General features: G+C 40.8%; 1 protein-coding gene and 1 long non-coding RNA gene across 6 annotated transcripts in view; both read left to right on the top strand.

Moving 5' to 3' along the window:
• Window positions 1–1,674: 1,674 nt before the first annotated feature.
• LOC101172685 (SUN domain-containing ossification factor) lies at window positions 1,675–13,877 on the top strand. Of its 5 annotated transcripts, none has more exons than XM_011486470.4 (24): window positions 1,675–1,938; window positions 4,280–4,379; window positions 5,671–5,778; window positions 6,108–6,319; window positions 6,416–6,517; window positions 6,598–6,739; window positions 6,821–6,935; window positions 7,020–7,144; window positions 7,248–7,315; window positions 7,397–7,504; window positions 7,768–7,873; window positions 8,353–8,373; window positions 8,675–8,730; window positions 9,315–9,394; window positions 9,586–9,648; window positions 9,735–9,800; window positions 9,880–9,970; window positions 10,102–11,280; window positions 11,355–11,442; window positions 11,531–11,635; window positions 12,670–12,824; window positions 12,910–13,001; window positions 13,086–13,141; window positions 13,229–13,877. In XM_011486470.4, the coding sequence occupies exons 1-24, from the start codon at window positions 1,865–1,867 to the stop codon at window positions 13,679–13,681; spliced, it is 3,765 nt and encodes a 1,254-aa protein (XP_011484772.1). In that variant the 5' UTR covers window positions 1,675–1,864; the 3' UTR covers window positions 13,682–13,877. The 5 variants fall into 5 exon arrangements, with proteins under 5 accessions (XP_011484772.1, XP_011484771.1, XP_011484774.1 ...); XM_011486469.4 differs by having other exon boundaries at window positions 9,583–9,648; XM_078935408.1 differs by lacking the exon at window positions 1,675–1,938 and adding an exon at window positions 1,995–2,119 and having other exon boundaries at window positions 9,583–9,648.
• A 10,222-nt stretch (window positions 13,878–24,099) lies between these two features.
• Window positions 24,100–27,201, top strand: part of LOC110016845 (uncharacterized) — a 28,271-nt gene continuing 25,169 nt past the window's right edge. Inside the window, exon 1 of the long non-coding RNA XR_002875157.2 lies at window positions 24,100–24,237. This is a non-coding gene — a long non-coding RNA (uncharacterized LOC110016845). The remainder of the gene's footprint in view (window positions 24,238–27,201) is intronic.

Here is a 27,201-nt window from a genome sequence, read left to right as displayed (position 1 = left end):
GAAATTTCTCACTGTAATAAAAAAGCAAGGATTTTTCTTTCCGTTTTAAAAGAATTATCTAATTATTTCAGAGAAACATTGCATTAAACATTTTATCAAGAGGATGTTCAGCTGCTTTTTTTCAATTCTACAGAGAATAAACCAGTTGGCTTAATTTTTTAGTGCATTTTACTTTGAAAACAAGGGTTGAATGGCAGTTTCTAATATGACTTTACCTTAATAATGTCATTTATTTCATTAAGCCTCAGTTTGATATTTTCTTTGTCAAGTTTGCATGAGTACACTGGTGTAATCTGGGTTGTTTTCCACAATAAATCAGTTTGTCCATTAGAAATAATATATTTTCCAGCTAACATTCCTTTTAGCCCTCTATGCTCTAGCTCTAAGAAGAGAAAGCAGGTTTTAATTTTTTTGTGGTAAACATCTCAGACCTCCATTACTCTCATTAAAACACAGTAAGAAAAAAAAACTTTTAATGTAAAAAAAGACAGGAGGTTCGTTTATTCCTTTTGTTTTAATTACCCTTCAAAAGAGTGACTGATGTAGGGCAATGCAGCTGTGTCCTGAACGCTGGCTCATTCACGCCTTCAAACTCTTTAAAGTTGGGTGGGAGCGCCCCCTGGTGTTCAAACTACGGAATCATAAGGTTATACAAAAAGGAAATGACGGCATTTGTCGAATACTCTGTTATTAAAATAATAATAATGAATATAATCAAACAGAAAACAACAAAAACCTATCTGAATAATGTAATTTGTGCTATCCAATAGTAGGATGGTGTAGCCCTTAGTAAAAAGTAGTCTACTACAGTGATACTTAAAATTTAAGCCGTATACTTGAAGTTTACTTTTTTATAGTATCTATATATTTTAAACTTAAATTATTCAAATTCAGGCTTAAGAAATATTTATACTACACTTCACATACAGTGCAGTGTATGAGTAAAGTACACTTACTATACTTAAACTCCAGTCTACTTAATAGATCAAACCTACGAGAGTCAAGTGTCACTCTTAACCCTTGTGTTATCTTATGACCCCACCCTTCACATTGACGTGTTCTTCCTGCAATGACACAGGTGGATGAAGGTGAAGAGGATTTCATGTAATCCATGGACACCAGTGAAGATCACAAATCATTGAAGAAAAAAGGTTCAGAGCACTGTCTAGTGGGTCTAGTGTCTAGTGTCTAGTGGGTCAACGTTAAAGTGCCTAGGAGGGTTAAGAGGGAGGGTTAACACAAGGGTTGAGAGGAAACATGTAGATTAGTGAAAGACAGTTTTTACATTTAAGATTTGAGATTGGTTTACATGGAATTATAGAGGCCTCCTAAATTTCTCATTCATCCTTAAATTCCATTATTATTATTGTTATTAAAGCTTTTAAACAGGCAGACCAAAACACAGGGGTACGTGGGGTGGGTGGGTAGGGATAACAATTCAGAGCAGGAGCACATAAAGTAATTTTTTTATCGTAAATTTTAAAGGTTGTCATAATTATAAGTGTTGTTGACCTTTGTGAGTCGTGATTCGCTGACTTAAGTTAAATTTCGGCGCTTTTTAACACTCAAAGAACAGGAACTCATTTACCTCGGGCGACCCCGGTAAACAAAACGAGCGCATCCTGGTTAGTTTGAACTGAGTCACTACGCAGCTTTTCGTTCATTGGCTGAATCAATGTCGATCCGCTATGACGTAAGCAGTAGCAGGTTGTTGTATACACAGCAGTGGCTAGCATCACAGTGGAGCCGTTAAACATCCGGTTATCACGGTAGATAGGGTGAATTCACGTCGTTAGAGGCCATTCGGTAGCAAAAGTTTATTTTTATGTAGTTTGGTGAGGATGTCTGTCCCGTCAGGAGCGGGATGAAGATGACACAGCTGTTTCAGCGAAGAAGAAGAAGTGTGTCATTGTGGCTATATATAGCTGTAGTATGCTGGTGAGTTCCAACTAGTTTTCTTCTTTCTTACTTCAATTTCCTCGGTTTTAGCGCTAAGAACCAAACGTGAGGGCTAACTTCCGGTGTTTTATCAGTCGCGCGCATCCATTACCGATAGAGCCATGAAGCTAGCGTTGACGTTATGCTGTGATGTGGCACCTAGAGGGTCGACTTTTGACAGGTCAGACTGTTAACGTGATGAGCTCAGGAATGGGCTTTGATAATTTGCCAAGTCTGTGCGCATTAAGAAATGTGTGGTTAACTCCGGACTAGTCTAAACGAGCGCGTGACCCAAACAATCAACTAATGAATAATCTGGAGGAATTATTGCTCATGACTGTTCATGCTCTTGATCTTTTGTTTGGCAAACGGGAAGTTCCAGCTGTCCTACATTATAAATAGTACAAATTATTGATCACTATTGTTACTGGGATTTGTTAAAAATGATGATTAACCAGCCTTATAGTCACTTTTATTCTTTGTTTTTGGTCCCCGATTGTATTTGAGCTAAGTATAAGAAGCTCATGTCTCCAGCATTAAATATTGTTGTTGTTGTTGTTAAAATTGATAACCAATTCAATTATTCTATCTCTTTTTGATATATCTGTCTATACATATATAGTCCTTTTTTTTCATCTTCTAATTTTATTTTGATCACCTAAAATAGAAAACTTCCAGCCCCCCCCCCCCCCCCCCCCCCCCCCCCCCGGATTAAAAGAGTACCTCACTATAAAAACATCAGGTGTGTAATTTAAAAGAATCGACTTTTAAATGACAGGAAGGGTTGCCATGACGACTCATAATAATCTGGGTAGACAAAATAAGTATGAATTTGACTCTTTTATTTCTTTATTTTTTTACTGGATTCTCTCTGCAGTCTTGCATACAAATGAAACCTTGCCTCGTTTTATTTTTAATTCGTGTCATTAAATAAAAAAATGTTTTTAAAACAAGTCCTTTCTTCAAGGATCCATAAGTTTTTCAGTTTAAAATTGAATACATTGTACATTGCTTGTTTTGTAACATTCACACGAAAACTTTATACTTTGTAATCCACTATAAAAATAATGCATCTCTATTTATCATCTATGTTGGATTTGAAGTCCTTTGAATGAGTGATATTGATTACAGAACGATGTTTCGGTTGCTGAAATAAACATTCAGAAACCAAATTTTCTGCTCTGGAATCTAAAATGAAATGCTAGGATGGATTGATGACTAATCTCGGGTAGAGCGCCACCTTTAAAATGTCAAACGCCACATTTATTAACACATTATTTCTGATTTTTTTTTTCCAAACACAGCCAAATCAAAATAGTCTTTGCTCAACATTTACACATTCTGCAGCTAGACTTTAATAGTAATGCCGATATCCCATAATCCCTTTGTTTACTCATCTTACAGCCCCTCACAACCCCAAACTAACACTACCGCTGCAACAAAAATAGCAAGCAAAATTTGAGGTTTTTTTCTTCCTGTACTTCTTGGTTAGTTTATCCAAATATGCAGCTGAATTACTTTAAGTTCCTCTGTGACGTCTAATTGTGATTATGTAATTCTTAACCACAATTCTACTACCAAAATGTCTTAAAAAGCCATATTTCATGTTTATCTGAAGCCTCTATTTCCAAAATCTCCTCTACATGGATGTGGCCGCATAGACCCAGAGGAAGGGTTATGTTTAGCTGTTCGTACCAAACGCAATCCGCGCGGCAGAGGCATTTTCAATGTTGAGTCAATGGTCAAGACACAATCTGAGGTCCTGCGGTGTGATTTGAGGAAGGGGCACAGCACGAAGATCTGGCCGCAGTGGGATTTGAGCGGCGTGGCATGATTTGTGCCCTTCCAGTACCAGTACTCGTCCCAATGACTGTTGGGCGAAGGCGGGTACACCCTGGACAGTCTGTCACAGGGCCGATGGAGCTGGAGCGATCCCGATCATTATGCTGGCACATTGCTGCAACCCCCCGCACGTGTTTTCTCTTCTGCCGCAGCTACGCTTGTCCACACTGGACGGGGCCGATCAGGGAGCTTTTGCATGCACATTGCAATGTGCATGCAATCCTGGGCTGTCGTGACATCACAAAGTGTGACAGTTTGATTGACAGCAATTCCAAAGGAGAAATACTCAGAAATGATTACATTTGATCTCTTTCATAAGAAAAATTCCAGAGGTCATAACCTCCAAAAGCATGATTTTTATGTTTTTCATGTAATTTGTTCTTTGATTGTGATGTTAGCAGACTAGTTTGATTTAAATGTTAAATAACCTTTTCCCTTTAAATTCCATCACTTAGGATTGAGCCTAATACTTTTTCTTTTTTCTTTTTTGTTTGAACAGGTCTTCTAGGCTGTTTGTTGAATGTGTGGAATCCCACCCAGAGGACCAAAAATCCGGGTCCACACAGATCCACGTCCCACATGAGCCGCCTTATCAGGAAGTACGTTTAACTAACGTTGTGATACTACAGCTCAGAGGTTTTTTAAAGGTGGTTTAGTGATTAAAAAAAACAAAAAAAAAAACACCCTGCAGTAAATAAATGTGTCAAGAGTCCTGCTAGAAATATCAGTTAGTTGAAAGGCGAATGGGATCTTTTTGTCTAAGCGTGCTGGTATTTTTGTTTCCTGAAGGGTCAAATTTGTATCGAGTACATCTATAGAGAGTTTAAAATCCTCCTATGGAATATGCATCAACTTAATCCTCCAGTGTAACCATTGGAATACAGAGTGGATGCATATCATGATCCAACACAATTATGTTGTTCGGTTTTCCGTTTTGGTGGTGGAAGATCGGCTGACTTTTTGGGTTGGTAAATGGTTTGAAAAATAAGTAATATACTTAAAAAAAATAAAAATAAATGATATACATTTTGAATTAGAGGGAGTTCTGAGCATTCAACAGCAAATTACAAACAGATTCAACCTGTTTCAAACCGCTATACTCTAACGTTTTAAACACATGAAGGCTGGTGGTCACATTAAAGAGACGTTCTTGGGTAAGAAAGAAAACAGACAGAAGAAGGAGGTGTAACAAAATACCGAGCAAACATCTCAATTCATCTGTGCCCAGATGACCCAAAAGATCCAAATGATATCAGCACACCTTCTATTATAAGAATAGTTTCCTTCAGAACTAATCTATTGATGCTGGGATTGGAAAAAAAAGACAAATTAAAGACGCTTTCTGATGAAGATGGTCATTTTTGGTGTTTTTACCATGTTCTTGTGGCGTTTTACTGATGTTGGAGGACAGTTTTAAGAAAATGAAGCTTAAGTTTGCATTTCGGAGCATTTTTTTTTTTTTTTTCAAATTAAAATCGTGATGAATCAGGAGCAGACGAAAGAAAAATGTTTTTAAAAAAAAAAATCGTATTTGTAACGGAAATAAAGAGTCTGGGGGGGCCACAAGCTCCCTGCAGCGGAGAGAGGAAGGGGTTGCTCTATGTCAACGGTCTTGTCCACAACTCAGAGGCAGATTTCTACTGAACTCCTGCTGCTGTGGAGAAAGTATGTTCTACAAAACAAATGAAATTATATAAAATACATGGATCAAAAGAGGAATAGAGAGAGATTGAGTTCAGAGTGCAGAGTGCAAAGTGAGTTCAGAGAATGAAATATTTCATTCAGTTTGAAGAGTTTTCCTTTTGTCATTTTGGACTTTAAGAGCAATTGTCTGTTTTGGTGATATTTCTGTATAACTGTATCTTTACATATACACATTTCTGTTTCCAGACTGAAGTTAGCCTTAGTTTCTCTGCTCAGCCTCCATTTAACAGTGAGCAGCCGACAGCAGCCGATCCCCCAGAAACACAAGAGGAGGAGCTAAAAGCCCAAGCAGAGGTAATGCAGAGAAAAACAAAACCTTGGGGAACTTTTGGGTTAAAAGAACATGCAATTTTGGATTTTTCCTTTAACAAATATTAAACTTCTCCCTCCAAAAGTTGGTGAACTTTTAGTGGAGCCTGCAAATGAACAAACTGCTGACTGTGTCTCATTTATGGCTTAAAACATTCATGCCATTTAAAAAAAAATAGAAATCATAAAAGCCTTTCTTTTTTTTTTTCAACTTTGACCTCCCTCTGGTTTTCATCTCATCCCACATTTTTCGGCTCGGTGGTTGAAATCGTACCCCAAACCTGTCAAATCTCTGCTCCTTTTTTCGCGTTTAGAACTTTGTAGCAGAGACATCTGCTTCAGAAGGAGAGCCGGACGCACTCGATGTGATTTCAAACCCTGAAAGTGCCTCGTATCCCGAAGCGGCCGTCTCTCAGGATCAGGGTTCTGTCCTTCAGCCGCCTTCCAGCAACTCTGAGTCTGGGACGTCTGCACTGAATGCAGATGATTCCGGCAGCGCCGGCCTGCAGGAGTCTGACCAGAACAGGCAGGTTCCTTCTCTTTTCGTTTTCTCACCCAACTCAGAAACTGTTATAAAAAAAATTAACCTCTTTTTATTTTAAATTTTTTGTGGGAATTTCAGTGCTTCAAGTGATGGGTCTGGTGCAGCCAGTATTGAAACTGGTTCTGACCCGCTTCAAAATGACTGTGAGGAAGAGGAGGAGAACCCTTATGACACAGAAAGGTTCTATAAAAAGTTCCTTTCAAACCCAACCAAAGCCTAAGGAAGCGCTAACGTTTCTGTTGTTTTTGTTGTCATGACAGACCTCCGTTGGTTCTGGAAAACACTTCCAACGTTCACACCACCGGGACTAAAACCCACGCAGACCCCCCTCTGAGCCCCCCGGCTGCTCCCGCCGACACCCGTCTGGAATCCAACGCGTCCCACAAGCTGACGGAGTCGCCGGTTAGTGGATCGGATGCAGCGTTTTCTTTTCTGTTTGGAGGGGAAATGTCCCCGCTCTCATGTTCTGGTCGCCTCTGACAGGGCCTGAGCCCCACCGCCACGGCAGACGGCGACTCCGGTGGGAGCAAAGAGCCGGAGGACATCCCCACCTTCGATGAGTGGAAACGCAAGATGATGGAAGTGGAGAAGGAGAAGAGTAAGAACATGGAAACAAAACTAAACCAAGCTGTCTTTTTTGTTCCGCCTTCATGTCCTCTTCCTTCTCCTTCTGCCTTCCCAGCTCTGTCCACTGACACCTTCATCAACGGGGGCTCCCACGTACCCAAGAAGGTCCAGAAACATTTCAATAATTACGCTTCTGTGGAGTGTGGAGCCAAGATACTCGGTGCAAACCCAGAGGCTAAGGTGTGCAGAATCCCATGCAGCTCGTGCAAAGACACTGAGTGTCCAGATAGTTCCAGAAATGACCTTTAAAAAAAAATAAAAAGAAATGTTTTATTTAATCTAGAGCACTTCAGCCATCCTGAAGGAGAACATGGACTTGTACATGCTGAACCCCTGCAGCACCAAAATCTGGTTTGTGGCTTCCGCTCAGTGCCTCTCCTGGTCCGTCTCAAGGCATTTAAATATTTTAAAATGTTTTTTGTTGTTGCTCAGGTTTATTATTGAGCTCTGTGAGCCCATCCAGGTGAGACAGCTGGACATCGCAAACTTTGAGCTTTTCTCCTCCACTCCGAAAGATTTTCTGGTCTCCATCAGTGACAGGTAGGACTGACAGCAGCACTGTTATGATGAAGAAAATGGAGATTTATACGTCAATCAGACACCTAGGTTCCATAAGCAGGGTAGAAGAGTTGGTTTGTTTGAGTTAGATCTATTCCAGCTGTCACCAGTCAACTTAAAAAAAAAAAAGCGAGAGAGAGAGAGGATTAGTTAGGGAAGTTAGGGAATGGAAATGTGGAAACCTGGTTACTGCGGTGCATGAAAACAAGCTCTTCCATTATCTGCTTTTTCATGCATTCTTTCAGATACCCAACGAATAAATGGCTGAAATTGGGAACGTTTCACGCCAGAGATGAACGCACAGTTCAGAGCTTCCCGCTAGACGAGCAGCTTTATGCTAAATATGTAAAGGTGAGTCCGATATTTGTTTCTGATGATCATTCACCACATCTATTCAAAACTTTACCCCCATACAGTTTTATTTAAATAAAAATTAGTTATTACCAGGAAGACTAATAATTCACTCTGGTTTATAAACAAACAAACAATAAAGATGTTAAATTCAAGCTGTTTTTCTATCAGTTTTCCTGTGTGAGTCATTACTTTTGGGGAGTATTGTTACTCCTACTTGAAGAAAGCTTCACGGCTTCCATGCTTCATACAAAAACCAACATTTTACGTTTTGGGTCTAAAATGGTTCAAACTGATCTCCAAAGATGGCGGAAGCCTCTTTGCATTTCTAATAATATCTTCCCTTGTTTTCGTTTCGTTTCTTTCAAACCACAGTTTTATTTGGAGAAATGCAGATAAAACCAACTCGACTTACTAACTATTGGATGTTTTTGCTTCAATCTGGCTAATCTTTCTCTTTCCTTTGTCTCTTGCTTCAGATGTTCACCAAGTACATAAAGGTTAGCCTGCTCTTCCTGTCATGCTGTTTGGAAATGTGCATTTATGAATTCCCTCTAACTTTTTGCTTAATCTTAATCTAATGAATAATCAAATTAATCTAGCATTATATGGTTTCTGTGAATAATAACACTTCTTTTTTTTTTTTTTTGAATGCATCACTCCAACACGAGCACAGACTAAATTCCAGCAGATTTCCTTCCCTTGTGTTGAAGCATGTTTTCGCTCGTCTCGTTTCACCTCTGCTGCTAAGATTGTTCCGCTTCGCGCGGTTTTACCAGAATGACGTTGTGTCTCTTTCAGGTAGAGCTGGTCTCTCACTTCGGCTCAGAACATTTCTGTCCTCTCAGCCTCATCAGGTGAGTTCTTTGATCCCTAGATTTGACTCTGAAGCTACGTGTGACGTTCTTGAACGTTCATTCAGACCATCAGACACCTGGTTCAATCGGACATGGTGTTCACACAGGACAGGGTTACGGGTTACGTATCTGCCACCTACTGTTGGAACAGGCTTGTTGGAAAGCGGTGTAAATCTCGTAAATCTTGCTGCTTTGTTTTTTTTATAGCTCAGTTTCTTTCTCTTTCTCTTGGTGTCATAATGTTGTTCGGACACAAACCGCAATCATTTATTTCTCTTGTATGATCAATTTTCAAACGGTTGGCACTTCTGCGAATGCACGCTCTGCACGTCGACTTAATATTGAAAGTGGTGGCGTGTTGCTGAGGGTTGTGTTAACGTGGCTTAAAAAGCAGCTGGAAGTAGCATCGATATGTAGGGAAAGAGTTCAGTTTGACTCTTTTATTGTTTTATCACAACGTAAACAAATCAAATGTTTAGATGAAGGTATCTATTTTTGGAGTAATCTGTTTTTTTATTGGAAAAAATTCCATCATCATGAATTCATTTTAGGGTGATGATGCATTTTTTTGGTTAACTCTACAGGGTGTTCGGGACCAGCATGGTGGAAGAATATGAGATCGCAGATCCCTCAGAGCGAGCTGATGATCAAGACGACGAACTGGGTCAGATCTCCATTTTTTAATTTCTTTTGCCCAAATGAGTTCTTTAGTTTTTATAAACATTAAAAAAAAGGAGTTTACTGACCTCATCCCAGGGATCTGTCAGAAAAAAAAGCATCAAGCTGTCTCATCTCCACCTGGATGGTGTAATTATTTTTTTTTTTTGGAGTGAAACGTTTCTATCCTCTCAGTAGATCCCACTGGATTTTTTCCTGGAGAGCCCAAGTCTTCTGAGAATCTTATCGGATCGGCTAAAGGTTTTTTTCACGTTTTTCTGCAGTAATAAGGCGCGTCTCGTTTGCTAAAGTTGCACCAACTTGTCATTGTTGCGTTTCCTCCCCAGACGCCATCATGAACATGGTCAACAACATCGCTAACAATGTTCTCGGGGGATCCGCAGAGATCAAAGGTGGGACCCTTTGACTTTTTGAGGAGAGCAGCTTTATTGCAGAAGATCTTCATGAATGTTTTGTCTCTGCCCTTTGAAGGCAACGTTTCTTCTCAGGAAGAGAGGAAAAGCGAGCCTCCGGAAGAGCATGAGGCCTCCTCTGAAGGCGTGACCTCTGACCTCCCTGAGGCGTGAGTGTCTGACATCATTTCCACCTGTTGCACCCAATGATTAAAACTAACATTTTTCCCGATTGTCTCTGATGGCTGATTATTTTCTGTTGCATTCTCTAAAATAGAACTTTTTGGTTTTTTTTTTCCAGTTCAGACAGTGAAGATATGCAGATTTTACCGGGAACGGACGTCCCTCCAGCTGAACCACCGTCTTCAGAGACCCCCCTGCCAGAAGAAGCTGCGAATACAGAGAGCGAAGTTCCTCAGGAGGAGAAACGATTAGTCATTCTTTTGGAGAAAGAGGAAGAGGAACCGATGAGATCGACTGTCATCCTCCTGGAAAAGGAGGACAAGCCGTACGAAGAGCAAAGAGACGCTCCGGAGCATCATCAAGTAGATCCAAGCTGCTGCAGTCCGGCGCCTTCCCTGCGGGATTACGTCCAGCGCCAGAGCTCTGCTAAAAGCAGGAAGTGCCAGACGGGAGACAGAGAGCCGGAAAGTCCACCCATCCACCCATCAACACCTTTAGCGCCCTCTTCTGAACCTGAGCCGCCTCACACTGATGATGAGGCGGCTTCTGAGCTGACATCACAGCCTGTAGAAGAATCCATATCTGAGGTGTTGGATCCCAGTCTGACCTTAAACCTCCCCGCCCTTATAGTCTCCGAGTCCTCCTGTGCCCAGCCCGGCACAACAGTTCAAACCCCGCCCCTTTCTGCTTCTGCTGAGGAACCACAAAGGAGCCAGGATGCGTCGGTGGAAGAGGAGCACCTTCAGACGGCAGAGTCTCCCAGCAGCTCTGTCCACGTGCAGCCCACCATCAGCTTCCCAGCAGTGGATACGTCCGTGACCCCAACTGTTGACAAGTCCAACATCGATGCCACTTCAACAGAAATGACTGTCCCCGTCCCGACACAAGATCTGTTTTCTGTCCTCCCGCCCACTTATTCTGCTCAATCGGAACAGCCGGCGGAGGCACCCTCTGCACCTGACGGCGCTCCCGGTCCCCTGGAAGGATCCGGCCCGATTCCAGAGCCCGTCATCGAGGCCGAGCCTTCTGGTGGCCAAGCGGCAGATGCAGATGCTGAAGATGTCCCTGCTTCCTCAAATGCCAATGGTCAGTCGCCGCACCCCAACTCTGCAGCTTTTCCTCAGGGCTCCGCCTCCGACATCTACGCGGAGCCGTTCAACGGCACCGAGCAGAACGGGAACCCCATGCATGGGTCCAGCCAGAAGGAGTCCGTTTTCATGAGACTCAACAACCGCATCAAGGCGCTGGAGGTGAACATGTCGCTCAGCGGACGCTACCTGGAGCAGCTGAGCCAGAGGTGAGCCCCGACGGCAGCGGTTTCCCTGGTAACGGCAGCTCTGACATCACACTTCCTTCCTGCGTTGATTTAAGGTACCGAAAACAGATGGAGGAAATGCAGAGGGCTTTCAACAAGACCATCATCAAACTCCAGAACACAGCGAGGATAGCCGAGGAGCAGGTAGGCGGAGCCTCGCCTCGCCGCGCAGAGGTGGTGTGTGCTTCAGTTTTTCCATCAGCATCCGCCATGACTGTGTTGTGACCCGTAGGACCTGCGTCAGACTGAATCCATCCAGCTGCTGCAGAGCCAGCTGGAGAACATGACTCAGCTGCTCCTTAACCTGTCTGTCAGAGTCAGCCAGCTGCACGATGAGGTAACTGCTCCACCGCTGGCACCAAGCCTCCGTCTGGAATCAGGGATGAACTATAGAGGACCCCCTCGGGTCTAAAAAGAGGGAAATCCCGCTACAGCTCATGTTGACCAGACACCTTCCACTTTGAAAATCTTTATTTTTAATGTATTTTAAGAGATATTATTATTAATACAAAAAAACTTTGAGGTAAATTCTGAAGCTTCATTTCTAAAAAAAAAAAAAGCACAAAAAACTATTGACGTGCTCCTTATTTACCAAAATAAAAGCTTCAAAACAAAGACTTTATTCCTGGAGGAACTTCATTAATCTTTACTTTAAAGTGAAAAGTGTCTGACTAAGAAGATTACTGTTTTTACCTTCAATTCCCAGCACGCTTTGATTTAAAATACGTTGAAATCATATTGTATTGAGACAACCAACTCTTCAAACTTGGAATATATTGCTTTTTTGTGTGCGTGCAAACGTTTAACATTTCTGCCTTGTTTTTTTAAATAGATGCTCCTGATAAGCTTAACACATGACGTTGCCCCCTTGTGGCTCAGAGCAGTATTGCATTTACATAATTTATAAAAGGAGCAAATATGAAGTGTTTTTTTTATGCAGTGCTTTCTATTTGCTGTGTAACTTCTAATTTCTGACTGGACCCTCCTGATTTTATAGCACAAAGAAGCTGAAACACCATCAGCAGGAGAAATGCATGGTGCTGCTTGATCCATTTTTCATTTCATGTGTCAAGCGCAGCCTAAAGTAGAAGAAATAATAATAATTTGAGTGTCATGAGTTCACCAACATGAACACATAAGTGCTTTTTGCTAAAAAAAAACAAAACAAACAAAAGCTTTTCATGTGGAAATCATTTTTTTTATGCATTTATTCACAACAGCAGATATTTGTACTGTTGGGACTGAAGTGGATCTAAGTGCAGCTCCTTAAATGTTCAATCAAACCTTCAGTCAAACTAGGTTAAAAAATATTTCTTGTTCTGACGCCGAGCTTCTTCCCTCCTCTTCCTCCCACGCCGGCTGGGACCTTAGGTGTCGGACAGGCAGACCTACCTGCTGCTGTCCCTCATGCTGTGTTTGTGCCTCGGCCTCCTGCTGTGCGTCAACCGCTCCCGCTTCACCGGCTCTCCAGCCATCGAACCGGAGCCGCCCGCGCCCAAAAGCTACACCTACTGCTGTGCTGAAAGGTAGAAGGGAGATCAGAACTACTGGTTTCTTTTTTGATTTTACCTTTTTTTATTTTTTAACATGATTCAGCTTTTTCTCCCTCAGGCCTTTGTCATCCTGTGAGGAGGCGGGGCTTAAGAGAAGCGCCTCTTATCCACTCATCCACACCGACTCTTTGCAGTTAGCCACATCTGCAGGTTAGGCTGTAGTTTATGAAGCAACAGATGAATTTAATAGAAACTTTAAGATGTTTAAAAAGACAAATTCATTCCCTCTTGCAGATCCAGAAGTGCTGCATGCAGAGGAGACGCAAAGTCTTTGTCCAACAAACAGGAAGGTGAGTGAACGTTTCTGCAAAGTTTTCATTTAGCTTAAATGTTCTCAGCGATGGAAAAACACTTTTTTTGTTGTTTCTCCTTCCCAGAGGAGACGGCGGAAGTTGAAGCTGCTGGACAAAGGGGAGGTGCTGAAAGCGTCCATAAAAGCTGCTCCAGAGCTTTGTAACGGCGCCGCGTGCAAAGGAGCGCCCGTTTCCACAAACCCCACAGCCCTGACGAAACGCTTACTACTGCCCACCTTCAGAGACTCGCCGTCAGAAGGCAGCTCGGAGGGCTCCTCGCAGTCCGACGAGCCCTCCTTCTGCGGCATCGCCGCCGCCTGCCCCCGCGTCTGCGACGGCCTCCCCCCGTCCAAAACCCGGGCGGAGAAGCGGGCGCTGGGACGCAGACCCCCGAAACCTCGCTGCGCCAACCTGGGCCTGCCTCGCGACTCTCAGAGGGACAGGATTGAAGTGCTGCCTGTTACAATACAAGACCTCCTCAGGAGGAAACCAGAGCGGCGCTCCGGCACTTTGGCGACGCTCACAGGTTCTGTTTGACTTTCAAAAGACACAAAGGCCGCTGAAGAACGTCAGATCCAACTCTTCGCCAAAGAGTTCCTCACTCCTAGAGGGCTTTGAGCTTCAGCATCAGACAATCGGTTTGTTTTCCACAGGAGCTTCTGTCAAACTTTGGTTTGCTACATGTCAAAAGTCTTCCCTGCTTTCCATTAAATCATTTCTGTTTTTCCACCAATGGCTTTTGCTGTTAAAACCACACTTCACATGTAGTTTTTACTTTTTTTTACAGTGTATATTTAACTTAAGGCATTTGTATTACAACACAAATCCTTAAAGTAGCTCATATGAAATCTTTAACCCAACTCCCAGAAGCCTTTGCAGAAAACCTCATAACGAGTTCAGATCCTTCAGCTTCTATCTAAACCAATCACGGAAAATGTTTCATCCAAGTTAGTGTTGGTCCTGAAGAAAAAAATACTTTAAAATGTAATTGAAGAGAAAAACTGCATCATTACCTATTTTTAACATCCAATAAATCACAAAACAATATTTTAAAATAAATGAATGTGAGTTTTTAACATTTATTAGGATGTTTTAGGCAGAAATTTGCACCAAAAATTCTAAATAATTGTTAAAGGTGCGAGTCGTACTATGTTTACTGTTGTCCTTTAGCTGGCGGGTTTGTGTGAAATCTTGATCATTTACAAACTTTTGCCATTTAACCTTTGTGCTATCTTAGATGACCCCACCCTTACATTGACGTGTTGTCCCTACCATGACAAAGGTGGATAAAGGTGGAAAGATTTCATGTAATGCATGGACACCAGTGAAGATCACAAATCATTGAAGAAAAAAGGTTCAGTGCACTGTCTAGTGGGTCTAGATGACCCAACTCCCAATGTTAAAGGGCCTAGGATAGCACAAGGGTTAACTCGCATTTTCTCTGTTTGCTACATTTGATGAACGCCTGGAACATTTAGTTTGCACCGCAGCCGCAGTGAATCACTTTGCAGCCGTTGATTGTGTGCTGGATTCCAGCTTGTTTCACATTCGGAGCGATTCTGCGAACGCTAACTAGAGAAAATTAAAATTGATGGCTGACATGGATCTGAACTCTATTTAAACTAAAAGCTTCCACTTCCCAGAGGAACTAAACAGGGTCAGTAAGTGATGTTCTTGCTCAGAGCAGGAGGGTTTAAAGATGCATTTAAGAGAGACAAACGACACATTTGTTTTTAAGTTATACTAGTGACCTTTATTTTGTTTTATTATTCTTTTTACATAAACTTTATTGCACATCATGGCATTTTACAAAAATTCACATTCTCAGAATTCTGACTTTAATCTCAGAATTCTGACTTCACATTTGAAAAAGTGTTAAACGTCAATTACAACATCCGGTAATTTGTCAAATTCTGGCCCAATTGCAAAGTTTGCATCACTTTTACAACTTTTAACTTGAAATATGCACCGAAAACGAAACTCGCCAACTAGTCTGTTAGTTTTGGACTTTGACCATTTCCTTTTGTTATTATGAAACGTCCCCCAAATACGTGGAAACTGGTTATAAATAATAACACGTAATTTAAAAAAGAAAAGCCACTGCTCGAACATGTAAACAATACAGCCACGCTCGTACATGCATTTGTGTTGATCTGTTTAAAGGTTTTATTTAAGACAACGTAAAATGAAATACAAATAAAGAGAAAGGATGCTTAGGCTTACTACGAACGGAATCTGTGATGTCATAGCTAATGGAAATCCTGGTGTTTCACTGCTCATGATGCTGGAATTATAGTTCTATTCAGTTTATTTACAACAGTCTCCAAAGAAACTAAATCACCTTCAAATAGTTGAATTGCTGCAAAAATGCAGCAGTGAACCTTGTTGCTTACTTCGATTTACCAACATTTTGAGGGAAGACACAACCTTGCCAGGGTCTATGCTATGCTTGTGGTTCATGATACACCTCTATAGAAATATGTAAAGATATTTCAGTTTTATTTATTTTTTTTGCTTTCTTCTAAGCACGTGGGGCAGAAGACGTTTCCTTCTTTCTGTTCCCTTTCATTTTCCAGGCATAAGATCATTTGTTTTTGTTATTTTATAAAATGCTAATTGAAAAAAAAAAAACAGTCCTAACATACATCTGCATTTATTCCACGGTGCTTCACAAAATGCATGAAAAACATCAAGCCAAGCAATAGTTAAACTATTTTAGAGACCAATAATAATCTACTTTGTTATTAATAAATATAGACAGTTTTTAACCAAGTTTAGTCTGGATCATTCCAATAAGGCCAAACTAAATGTATGTTAGTTAGAGCAGTCTGGTTTTTTAAAGATGTTCTCATTTTTCCATCTAATCGATCCGTTTTGAAGCCCCTTTTGAAGATTCAGGGGTTTTAGACGAAACAAAGTCATAGATTCAGGACAATCCCATATTTTTTTAATTAGTTATGCATTAAAACTTTAAAAACAGCGACCTCCTTGACCTTGATTTTGCCAATCACACTGTAGAAATAACAACCACCCCATTAAAGTAGTTTTCATTCAAATTTAACATGACAATTTCAAAAAGGCTTTTAGCTCTGAAGTATTTTTTTTAAACTAACAAAACTAGTTATGACACATAATTGCGGCAACCCCCTGAAATAAATCCTAAATAATAATAATTTATTAAAGCTTTGCCTATTTCTTTGTGACATTTTTCACATTGCTTCGCTTTATTTTGTAATTTTTATTTTGTCTCTACAAATTTGATCTTTGTTTTATAACATAAAACTATGTTTGATCTCAATTTTTGTCATTTCTAAAGAAAAAAATACATTTGTCACTCGAAATGGAGTTTTTGTGGACAGTTTTAGGTGTATTAAATAAGATAATACAAAATACCTTTTTTTTTTAAAGAAGCTGAGGTTAAAGAGGTGGCTATAAAGCATTGCTACAAAAATGTTTTAAAGATAAAACATTAAAATAAATTGTAAAAAAAAAAGAAATCGCAGATTACTAAGGGTTAGTGTCGTTACATATGTCATCCAGTAGGGGGCAGTGTGACTATTGTCAAAACCTGAGTCTGGATGACTTTGCCTGGATTCTTACCATTTTTTCTCTCCAAGTGATGAGTCATTGTAAGTAAATGTCCACACATGCCACCATGGACACACAGAATGTTTGTGTTCTCAGAAAACAGCTCTGCTTCAAAAACGGGGGCTAAAAAGCTCCAGCCAAACCTTCTTTATCGTGCGACTGCAGCTGTATTTTTGTATTTCTCAAGTTGGAAAACTGGATTATTTACTTTGTCCCACACTGCTTCTTGTTTGCTGTGGCACGGCGGCGGGAGAGCACTGCCTCGTGAGAGAAATCAGGTTAAAACCTCTTTATTTATCTGACCTGGTTGGGCAGCAGAAGCCCTTCAGAGATAATGCCCCTGCCTGATGCTCTTTTTTTTTTTCCTCCCTCAACTACATTTTATTAACAGCATTCCGAGTTTTCTCTTTGCTATGCTTCTTCCCAAAGATTATCTATAAATGCAGGGCCTGCAATCCTCTTTTCGGTGCTTTTATCCGCAGCCGGGGCCCAATATTCTCACTGTAGAGCTTTGTGCCCCACGCTGGTATCCACCCCGCTTCATGCAGGTGGATCCATGACTTAATCCATCGTTATTTCACAAAAAAAATCACCACAATTCACAAAATAGCGTTGTGTGTGTGGAAGGGGAGTTAGCTTGCAGCTGTTGCAAATGTTTGCATTTCTTTCCAGACTCTGACTGAACTCCTCGCTATTGTGGCTGCTGCTCTCCTGCTTCCTCTGGAGCATCAATTATGTAACAGCAGATTTATAGAGCCTGAGGTTAGAAGTTGTTTTTCATCAAGCTAAAAAAAATGGGAATAAAATGGACACATTTTCGCTTGGGTTTGCATCATCCGCTGTGAATTTACACGTTTGTGCTTACTCACATCCTGCGGTGGAGGGAATTGCACACGACACCTGCAATTTAAACCCGAGGCCCAGCAGGCCTGGATTTTGTCAGCCCCACTATGGGGTGCAGGCGTAGTAAATCGGTCTATTTGATATGTCTATAAAGTTTTACATTTAATGCTGCATTGGCCAAGCTTGGGACAGGCACAAGCAGGACATGGGTTTGTGCCCTGCTGAAGCTGCATTTATCTTTTATCATGTCTGTTTGTTTGTCTGTCATTCACAGATTTTTATTTTATTTTCTCATAATTTTTTTGTATTTTTTAAATTTCCTTAGTTAATTTTGGATTTTTGCAGACTATCACGCTTTGGGGGCAGTCGCAGCACTTCCTGCAAACCCCTTCTTGCAATCCAGCCCTGCATCAAATTTAGAGAAGCCCCAGCATGCAAGCTCAGGATGGAATCTTCCTGCTCTGTGTGCTTTATTTAGACATGCATGCTTGATTATATTTTTTCTTTAATATTATGCAAAAAATATAAAAATACATTTGGCTGCTCAAAATTCTTTTTTATATATATATATTTATTTATTTATTTGCCTCCACCAAGGTGGAAATGGAGCAGAATAAATTGGGATTGGAAACCAATAGATCTGCCAGATGTCTTGCAGTTTTGCTCAACTCTCAGCCAATCGTGTCAATTCAGGAGGAAGCTGGCGCCCAGCAGGTTAAAGCGCCAAACTGGGATGTGACTCTTAACGAAAGCCCGGGCAGGATTATGAATGGCGGCGTATCAAATGACAATTACTCTGATTATGTAAGGTGAAGCAGGCCACTGGCAGGACAAGGCTAACCCACACGAGTGCGTGAAGCTGTTCCACTCTATGCTCCGGTGGCCCTTAAATGGCCCTGTGTCCCTTTTAAAGGGCAAACACTTCAGCTTCTCTTCTCCCATCATTCCATTACCGACCTTCCCCTTGGTTTCGCCTTTTTCCCCTCCACGTTTTCTTACATCTGAGTATTGACTCATGGTTGTTCTCCCACACCAATCCTCCTCCTCCTCCTCCTTCATCCGTCACAGCTTTCTCTCAGAGTGGGAGGGGGGGGGGGGGGGGGGGGGGTTGCTAGTGAGAAGCCAAGGATCTCGTCTGAGGAGAATAATCCTCAGAGTGCTTTGCTTTCTTAGATTTTTGTGAGCAGAGACTCGAAAGGGGCTCTTTGATGCTCTGTGGATACATTTGAGAGCCGAGCATTAAATGCGGATTTACACTTTCTGTCATGGACCCCCCCCCCCCCCCCCCCCCCCCAACAGTTTTGTGAATCTTCATTTTTTAATTAAATTGCGTCTCCTATTTCATCTCTAAGCTCCAGTTATTTTCCCCCCGGTTTGGACACAATTTACACGCTTGAAGTGTGGTGGCGGCTCCAGAGCTGCTAAACCTCCGTCATGGTGGGGGTGGACAATGGTGTTCTGACAGGGGTGTTTAGCAGAGCTTTTAGCAGAAAGCTGATAAGACATCAGAAACCACTTGAAATCACTTTGGCCATGCCTTACCCTTGGTAAGCTGCTGTCGCAAAGGTGCAGCTCCAGTGTGCTTGTGATTAAGCCTGCTGCATGGCACTGAAATCAGCCCTCAGCTGAGCGTCTTTAGCTACAGATGCATGGATACGAGTGAATAAATCCCCACTAGAGAAGCTCCCGTTTAATGTTTAATAGGTTTATTTCCTCTGTGATTGTCTGCCATCTGAGATTTGCTGCCATCTGAGACAGCGAGGAGAAACAGGAAGTGCTCCCTGTGATGCTGCTCCGCGTGTACGGAGTCATGATTGATAACTCTGATGCTCGAAAATCCTCCTCTTTTCGTGGCAAGAGTCTTCGAGTCACCAGGTCATGTTGTGCAAAAAAAAAAAAAACAAAACAAAAAAAAAAACCCAGCTGAGACACATGCACACACAGATGAGATGTGACATGTTGACCAAATACAGGAGACGGGGCTCAGCGCTCAGCCCAGAGTGAGGGAAGATCACGCGTGACGTACGCTCGTGCAGAGGCATGTTTCCTCCACCGATGAGGGAGAGGTGACCTTATGTGGTAACCAAGCGCCGTCTTCACATTTCCAGAACCATCAGTCTTCTTCTCCGTCTGAATCTTTTACAAGTGCTGCCTCAGGTCGCTGTTTGAGGAAGAAAAACTCTGAAATGGCTTGAAACTGACAACAGAATCCATCATTTGTTCATTTTCAAAACCCGCTTAATTCCTTTTTGGGATCGCGTGGAGGCTGGGGCCTATCCCAACCACAGCTATCCCAAAAGGAAAATACAGTCTCCTTAAGGGAAAGACCCTCTCATTTGTATCCCAAATATTTTTCCAAATTTCCAAATAAAACAAAAAATTCGTTCATCTCATTTTTTGAACGGAAGAATCCCTTTTGGGGTCACATAGTTGCTGGAACCTGTCCCAGCTACTGTTGGGTGAAGGTGGGGTACACCATGGAGAGGTTGCCACACAATCACACGCTTTCACCTAAAGGGGCAAGTTAGAGTAACCGGTTAACCCTTGTGCTATCCTGGGCACTTTATTATTATTATTTTTTTCAATTCATTGTTTATTTCAAATCAAAGCAAAAATTACATAAAATGAAATAAGTCAATATAAGACTTTGTAAATTTGATTTGAAAGGGGGTTGGAAGAAGCTTATGCTTATAGGAATCCAATCCCCCACTCAACACCACTCATAACCGACAACAACAAAATTAAACATTTGACATTATAATGTAACACACCACATACACAAAACAAAGACAGACAAACATGCCCAAACACTCCGACCACACCCACGTAAAAGAGAAGATAAAAAAGGAAGAAAGAAACAGAAAACCTCTGCTGGAAAAGAAACAAGAACAAACCAAAACATACCAACAACACGAGTAAGCATATATACACACATGTTCTTTTGTCTTTTCCTTCTCCCTCCTCCTTCATCATCCCCCCATTCCTTCCTTTTTTTTTTCTTTTTTCTCTTTTCCCCCCCTTTCTCTTTCTTCCTCCATTATGTATCTTTTTTTCTTTTTCTTCCTTTCCCTTTCCCTCTCCCATAGCTTATGGAGATTCAATAAAGAGAATAAATAAATAAATAAATCCACTAACTTATAGATGTAAAACATGCATGTAAAATAGGTTTACCATAGCCCCACTGTATTCCTAAGCCTGTTCATCATTGTTACATTTCTTCATGGTACTTATTCATTATGTATCTTTTAAAGAAACATTTAAACTGGACGATACTTTTACAAGTTTTCATATCCTCCGGAAGATCGTTCCATAGTGTGATACCCTTCACTGAGATGCACATGGATTTTAGGGTTGTCCTTACTTTAGGTTGATAAAATTTGTTGGTTGCTTTCAAGTTGTATTTATTTACCGCATCTCTGCCTTGAAACAAAGTTTGAATATTTGATGGCAGAGAATTTATTGATAATTTATACATGATTTGAGCAGTTTTAAAATCAACCAAATCCTGTAATTTTAAATTAAATGTGTTAAGAAAAAGTGAATTGGTGTGCTCATTATATTTAACTTTGTGAACTAATCTGATGGCTTGCTTTTGGAGTATATTTAGAGGATGCAGATTTGTTTTGTAACAATTTCCCCACACTTAAATACAGTAATTCAAATATGCCATATGAAGGAGTGATGCAAAATAAGTAAGGTGTAATTATTAAGCATCGAGCTACATATTTTCATCACTCCTACACATTTAGCCAATTTTGAACGCAAATACTGTATGTGAGGTTTCCAACAAAGTTTATCATCGATAATTACACCCAAAAACATGGTTTTGCACTTTCTCAATAGCTGTATCATTGATAATAATTTGCACAGGCACTTCCTTACTCTGTCTCCTAAATAACATAAATTTAGTCTTTTTTTAGATTCAAAGATAGCTTATTCCTATTAAACCAATATTTTAACTTGTAAATTTCTTGAGTTATGTCACTTAAATTCTCCCTTGAACAAAGAATGTTGCTATCATCTGCAAAAAGTATGAATTTCATAATTTGTGATAAGGAAATTATTGCTTAAATGTGTCAGGAATATTTATTTGAGGATTACATTTTTGTTTTTATTGACTCCACTGCTCCGTGGATTAACCGGGTATGAGAAGGATTACAAAATAAAAGGCAAATGTAAACTCTTTAAAACCAGAAGTTAGAATCAGAACCCCCTTTTTGGTCTTCTGCTTACAGTTACATAAGAAATAGCACCATGAACTCCATTTTAATGGGCCATCTGTACAGCTTTTCCTGGGTCTAAAGTCTTCATAATTATGATTCAGATTTGAACAAATAGCCAATACGTGAATCATGCATGTAGGCCAAAAGTGAAGGGATGATTCAAGCCAACAAATAAAAGAAAACTGTTCACTGACTCCTTGACATTTTCCACATAAAGCAAACACAGAAAATTATTTCCCTCATTAAAAAAAAAAGCTTTTAAGTTTTCTTTTATTCATTCGACAGAGAATATTAGCCTTTTGAAGCCAGAGGTAAAAAACAATTATTTTTAAGGCAGAACCATAAAAAGGGTATCAAATACAGCATAAAGGTCTTTTTTTTAATTGTTAAACTGTCATGGTGCCTCTGTCAGCTTCTCCCCCTCCCCTCTCTGCTCTGTTCCTGATCTTCACCAGCTGTGGACACTCAGCTCATCAGCCTCCAGACCTATACATAAGGAGATCCAGATCCAGCATTCATCGCCATTTCGTTGGTCCTCTACGGTGCTTAGTCTGGTCATCCTTGTATCATGTTCATGTACCTAATGCCACTTGTTAATCTAAAACTTACGCCTTGCCTCCAGGAAACCACATCCACGAGTGTCCACCTGGTTCCAGCTCCAGAGCTCTTCCTACGCCATGTCTGCTGTTTAACAGCGTTCACGTCTGCCCGTTCTCTGCCAAGTCCCTCCAGCCACGCCACAGCCGAGCCTCCCGTTCCTCATCGCTCCGCATTCCCACAGGACTCCACCTCACCAGTCTTCGTTGGAAATACATCAAGGAAAAATAAATCTTCTATTTGCGTTCTCGTTCTCCTGTGCTCCTTCTGGGTTCCAGCGTCTGGGTCTGTCTTGTTTATGGAATCATGACATAAACACTTTGGTTAACGTTTTTATTTTTGCCATTTAGATTATGGAATAACATGGTCAATAAAATAGTACAAGGTTTTTATTCAAAATTGTAAAATTTAACCCTTGTGCTTTTCTAGGCACTTTAACATTGGGAGTGGGGTTATCTAGACCCCACAAGATAAGAGCGCTGAACCTTTTTTCTTCAATGATTTGTGATCTTCACTGGTGTCCATGGATTACATGAAATCTTCTTCACCTTTATCCACCTTTGTCATGGTAGGGAGAACACGTCAATGGTCATCTTGAACCCATAGGATAGCACAAGGGTTAACTTTTGTTCACTCAAAAGAAAGTGAACCCTACCAGAGAGCTTTAGAAGCCGTTTTTGCTGCTTGATTGGCAGTTTTAAATCTGTGTTTTCTGTTGGCAGTTAATCCTTCTATAACTATTGGCAAGTGAGGAGGATGTTTTAAAAAAAAACCTGGACAAACTGAACATGGTCTGCCCCTAAAACAGTAAAAAAAAATCATTTCAGATGAAGAAAAAAGGAGTTACTGGTAATGTTAATTACCAGTAGGCCGGCACAATAAATCGCAAATTTATAGTTATCACAATATCAAGCTGTGCAAGATGCATTTAGCAGAAGTTGGCGGAAATTGTGATGAATGGTTGCCTTCAATGCTCTAAAGCAATCTTATAGCAGCTTGAAGTATTTAATGAATCCGATAAATCCCTTCGTGCATTTGACCAATCGGACGGACGCCTTTTATGTTAGATGTTTGCCTTCTATGTAGACGAGGGTCAGTTGGAGTATAATTTAAGATCTTGACTCTTATTTAAATGAAACTGTTAAATGTTAAATGAGTTAAAAAAAATGATGTATTTAGTTGTTTTGCTATTTGTTAATGTATCGCAAGTTATATCTTCATCGCAATATTGATCACTAATACAACAAATTGCATCTCTATGTACAAGTCTCCAAAATTGAAATTAGTTATAGATTACTTAAAGTAGACCTTATTCTAAAATGTGTAAGAATTGTTGAAATGTATTATTTTTAAAATATGAGCTGACATGATCTAGAAGTAAAGGAAACTAGTTTTTATTAGTGAAGCTTGAAGGTCTTCAGACAATCATAAATGTCAGAGGAGTAAAGCGGTCTGTTTTTATAATGGTCTAAAAAAAAGGAACAAACACAAAAGTTTATATTTTTAATCTTTAATCTAAGTTTTTAATTTTTAATCTAAGTTTTAGATCTACTATTTGCAGGATTTTTATGCTTTTATTTATTTTCTTACTTCCTTATCTAGGATGGGTGGGAGGCAGTGTGAGGGCAGCACTGACCCAAAAACACGGCACCGACCCCGAGGGCTGGCCTCTTCACGGGTGTTGCCATAGCTACACACGGCAGGGCTGCCTGGGATGAAAACAGGATTGCTGTGATGACGCTGATGGTGTTGCTTGTCATGGTTTTCCCCGCGGCTCTCGCATCAGGTCCACCATCCCGAGCTCACGACCTCTGTCACCTCCCCCGAGGAGGCTCTTGCCAGGTGAGACAAACACGCAACAGGAAGCGGTTTCATCTCTGCGGCTGCTCCCCACAGCGAGGTCCTGTTGGGCTGATGAGTCTGTCCTGGTTTTTAACTAAATATACACGGCCAAGTTCCAGCTAAACCACAAAAGATATGCAGAAAAAAGGTGAAAAACTTGATTTCAAATCACATAATTTTTATGTTTTTTTAAATATGCAAAAGATGTATGATCCAAAACAAACAGAAAGCATGTCTTTTACTTTTCACCCAACAGTCCTCATCTGGGATGGAGATGATTCATACAATACTATACAAAAAACAAAAAAAACACCTTTTAACGCTGAACTTACACAGTGACCTGACAGAGTTCAACTAGAGTAAAAGAAAATAGGGAGACCAGCATGCGTGTCCTTAAATCTTTGCTTTGAATTGGATTAATGTTTTAGGAGTTTTTTTTAGGACTTTAGAAATATTTTAAGCATAATTTATTTGTCCTAAAGAGAAGGACTTTTGTAAAGGAACAGCTGCCTGACAACATCTGGAATACAACAGACCTTAGATCACCTTAACTAGTTCTTCTTTTTCCAACCCGAGTTCATATTTTTATCATTAGAAGATGTTTAGCTGTTTCTCTGAAACAGGCTCTGTCTGCTCTTATTTTGAAACGACTCTTGAACATTTGATACAACATTGTTGAGGAGAATATGTCCCTACGGGCTTTTTAATGGATAAACTGCGCCACGTGCTTTTACTAATGCAATTACACAGCAACCCTGAGTTAACTGTGTGTGATGAGACAGATGAGAATGTGCTGTATCTGATGTTCTTGCTGCTCATTTAGATTCTTTTAATTTCATGTTCATGCTACCCATCATCAAGTATCTTCGCTTTTTTAATTTTTTTATTTGGAAATGAAGAAACTTTTAGTGCCTATCTCGGACTTAAAGCATGTTAGGTCTGATTTTAAAACCTATCTTTCTCAAGTTTTGGCCCTCCTGGACAGACTCTTGTGTGTTTGGATCTTTAGCGGTTTGCTCTATCTTTAACTATCAAACCATCTCCTATTTGTAGTAATGTAAGCACAAAAACTGTGGTGGGAGTTTCATAGTACGGACTTCCGTGGCTGAACAGCTGCCCACCCAAGAGAGCACTGATTCCAGTTTTCTTACCTGATTCTAATGACCATTTTTCTAGACTGAGCAGCCCACCTTAAATGACACCTTACCAAAAATATAGACTACTTTTTATCCTCAATTCAAAATGTGATTTTCACAATAAAACTAACAGACAAAACTGTTTTTAAAGGGATAAAGCTGTCTTCTTTGTTTTAACTGACTTTGAGAGTTTAACAAATGAATAAACACTGTAAGGAATTTTCTTTTTATTAATTCTTTCTGTCTTATTAATTGATAAATCTGTATTTTCTCTATTGAGAAGGACACTTTTTTACTCTGGTTATCGTATTCAGCATTACAGGATGCCCCAGATTATAAGGCACACCGTCAAATATAGGTCTATTTTCTAATTTATGTCGTATATAAAGTGCACAGAACTATTATGCCAATTAACCAAACAAGGGTCAAAGTTAAGTCTGTCAATCAGTCAGACTCTATTAATTACGTTTACATTAACTCTAGAACTTCTTTATAATATGCTACACGTTAGCAATGTTAGAAACGTTAGCCATGTTAGCATCAGAATACCTGTAACTCCCGACGACGTTTAACGCCTCGTGACTAAACAAAGGGCACCAATGAGAGTGTGCACACCGACGCGAAAAAACGCCACGCGTCAAAGCGTCAAAAAAAAAACCGCCTCGGGTTCGTTTCTTTTTTTAGACGCGTTGCGTCGAAATCTATTCGACCAATGAGAATGCCGCTTTTGCACACGTGTCTGGAGCTTCTGAAGTTACAGTAAAACACAACTTGGGGGCGCTCAAACACAAAACTGCCTTGCTGAGCACACATACCAGCGAAGAAGATAGACGTCAAGTAGCGTCTACGCTGCCGCGAAGAAATAATGACGGACATTCTAAAATATCCCCGAACGAAGCACCAGTTGGAGCTACTGGTGCTTGAAATATTCATGTTTTCTTTTTATTATTCTGACTAGCGCGTAAATACTTGCTCTCTTCTTCTGAGTGAAAAGCGACTTTAAGAAGCCAAAAGTTGCGCAGCGCCACCTTGTGTACAGGAGTATTTCTGTTTACATTAAGCGCCATCTAATGTCAGGGAATGAAATTGCATGTTCGCTCGGCTCATCGTCAGCGAAAATCGCCTGGGTGTGAACACAAAAAACGTGGCGAAAAACGCTGGCGAATAACGCCTGGCGAATATTCGTCCCGGTGTGTACGGGCCTTTATGTGCAACCAGTGGCGCCACCAGGGGGTGGCCCCCCCACGGCCATCCCACTAGCCACTGTAAACTGTGGTAGCACCCGGCCCCCCTCCCCTCCCTGCTGCTTTTACGCGAGCAGACAGCTAAAGCTCAAGATGTGCCCGCTGGATGCAGAAAACTAATAAGACGGTATATTTTGATAAACCGTCTGACGACCGTCTAACCCTACCGATAATTCACCTACATAGTTAAACACGGGAAGGAAAATCATTTGATCAAGCTAGAATACGAAGAATTACTTCGAACTCAGACACGGGCGTCTGCTGTTACCTAAAGTCAGTGAAGCAGCGCTCCTGTTGCTGTTTTATTCTCATCATCTTGGTAAAAAGGGTAAATGGCGTAATATTATACAGCGCTTTATTACCTTCTTAGAAGGCCCAAAATACTTTCACAGTCCCATTCACATATTCATAGGGCGCCGAACACTGGAGTCAACCTATAACCAAAAGGAGCAATGTGGGGTTCAGTGTCTTACCCAAAGACACTTCGACACAAGGATGGTCAAGGTGAGAACTAAATGTGATCTTCGGATCAGAGGTGGGCCGCTCTACCTCTGCACCACTGCTGTTAGAAACTTCTTCCTTGA

The sequence above is a fragment of the Oryzias latipes genome, chromosome 17 (assembly GCF_053564925.1).
Source record: "Oryzias latipes strain Hd-rR chromosome 17, Olatipes_Hd-rR_3.1".
NCBI lineage: Eukaryota > Metazoa > Chordata > Actinopteri > Beloniformes > Adrianichthyidae > Oryzias > Oryzias latipes.
Note: the sequence above shows the minus strand (reverse complement) of the source record. Positions and strands in the feature narration are given on the sequence as shown.

What these genes read in the sequence shown, in the direction of transcription:
- LOC101172685 (XM_011486469.4), top strand. Translation starts at nt 1,865, where the DNA reads ATGAAGATGACACAGCTGTTTCAGCGAAGAAGAAGAAGTGTGTCATTG. An exon ending in CTGGAGCAGCTGAGCCAGAG is followed by an intron (nt 11,281 to 11,354) that starts GTGAGCCCCGAC and finishes CGTTGATTTAAG; the next exon opens with GTACCGAAAACAGATGGAGG. An exon ending in TTTGTCCAACAAACAGGAAG is followed by an intron (nt 13,142 to 13,228) that starts GTGAGTGAACGT and finishes TCTCCTTCCCAG; the next exon opens with AGGAGACGGCGGAAGTTGAA.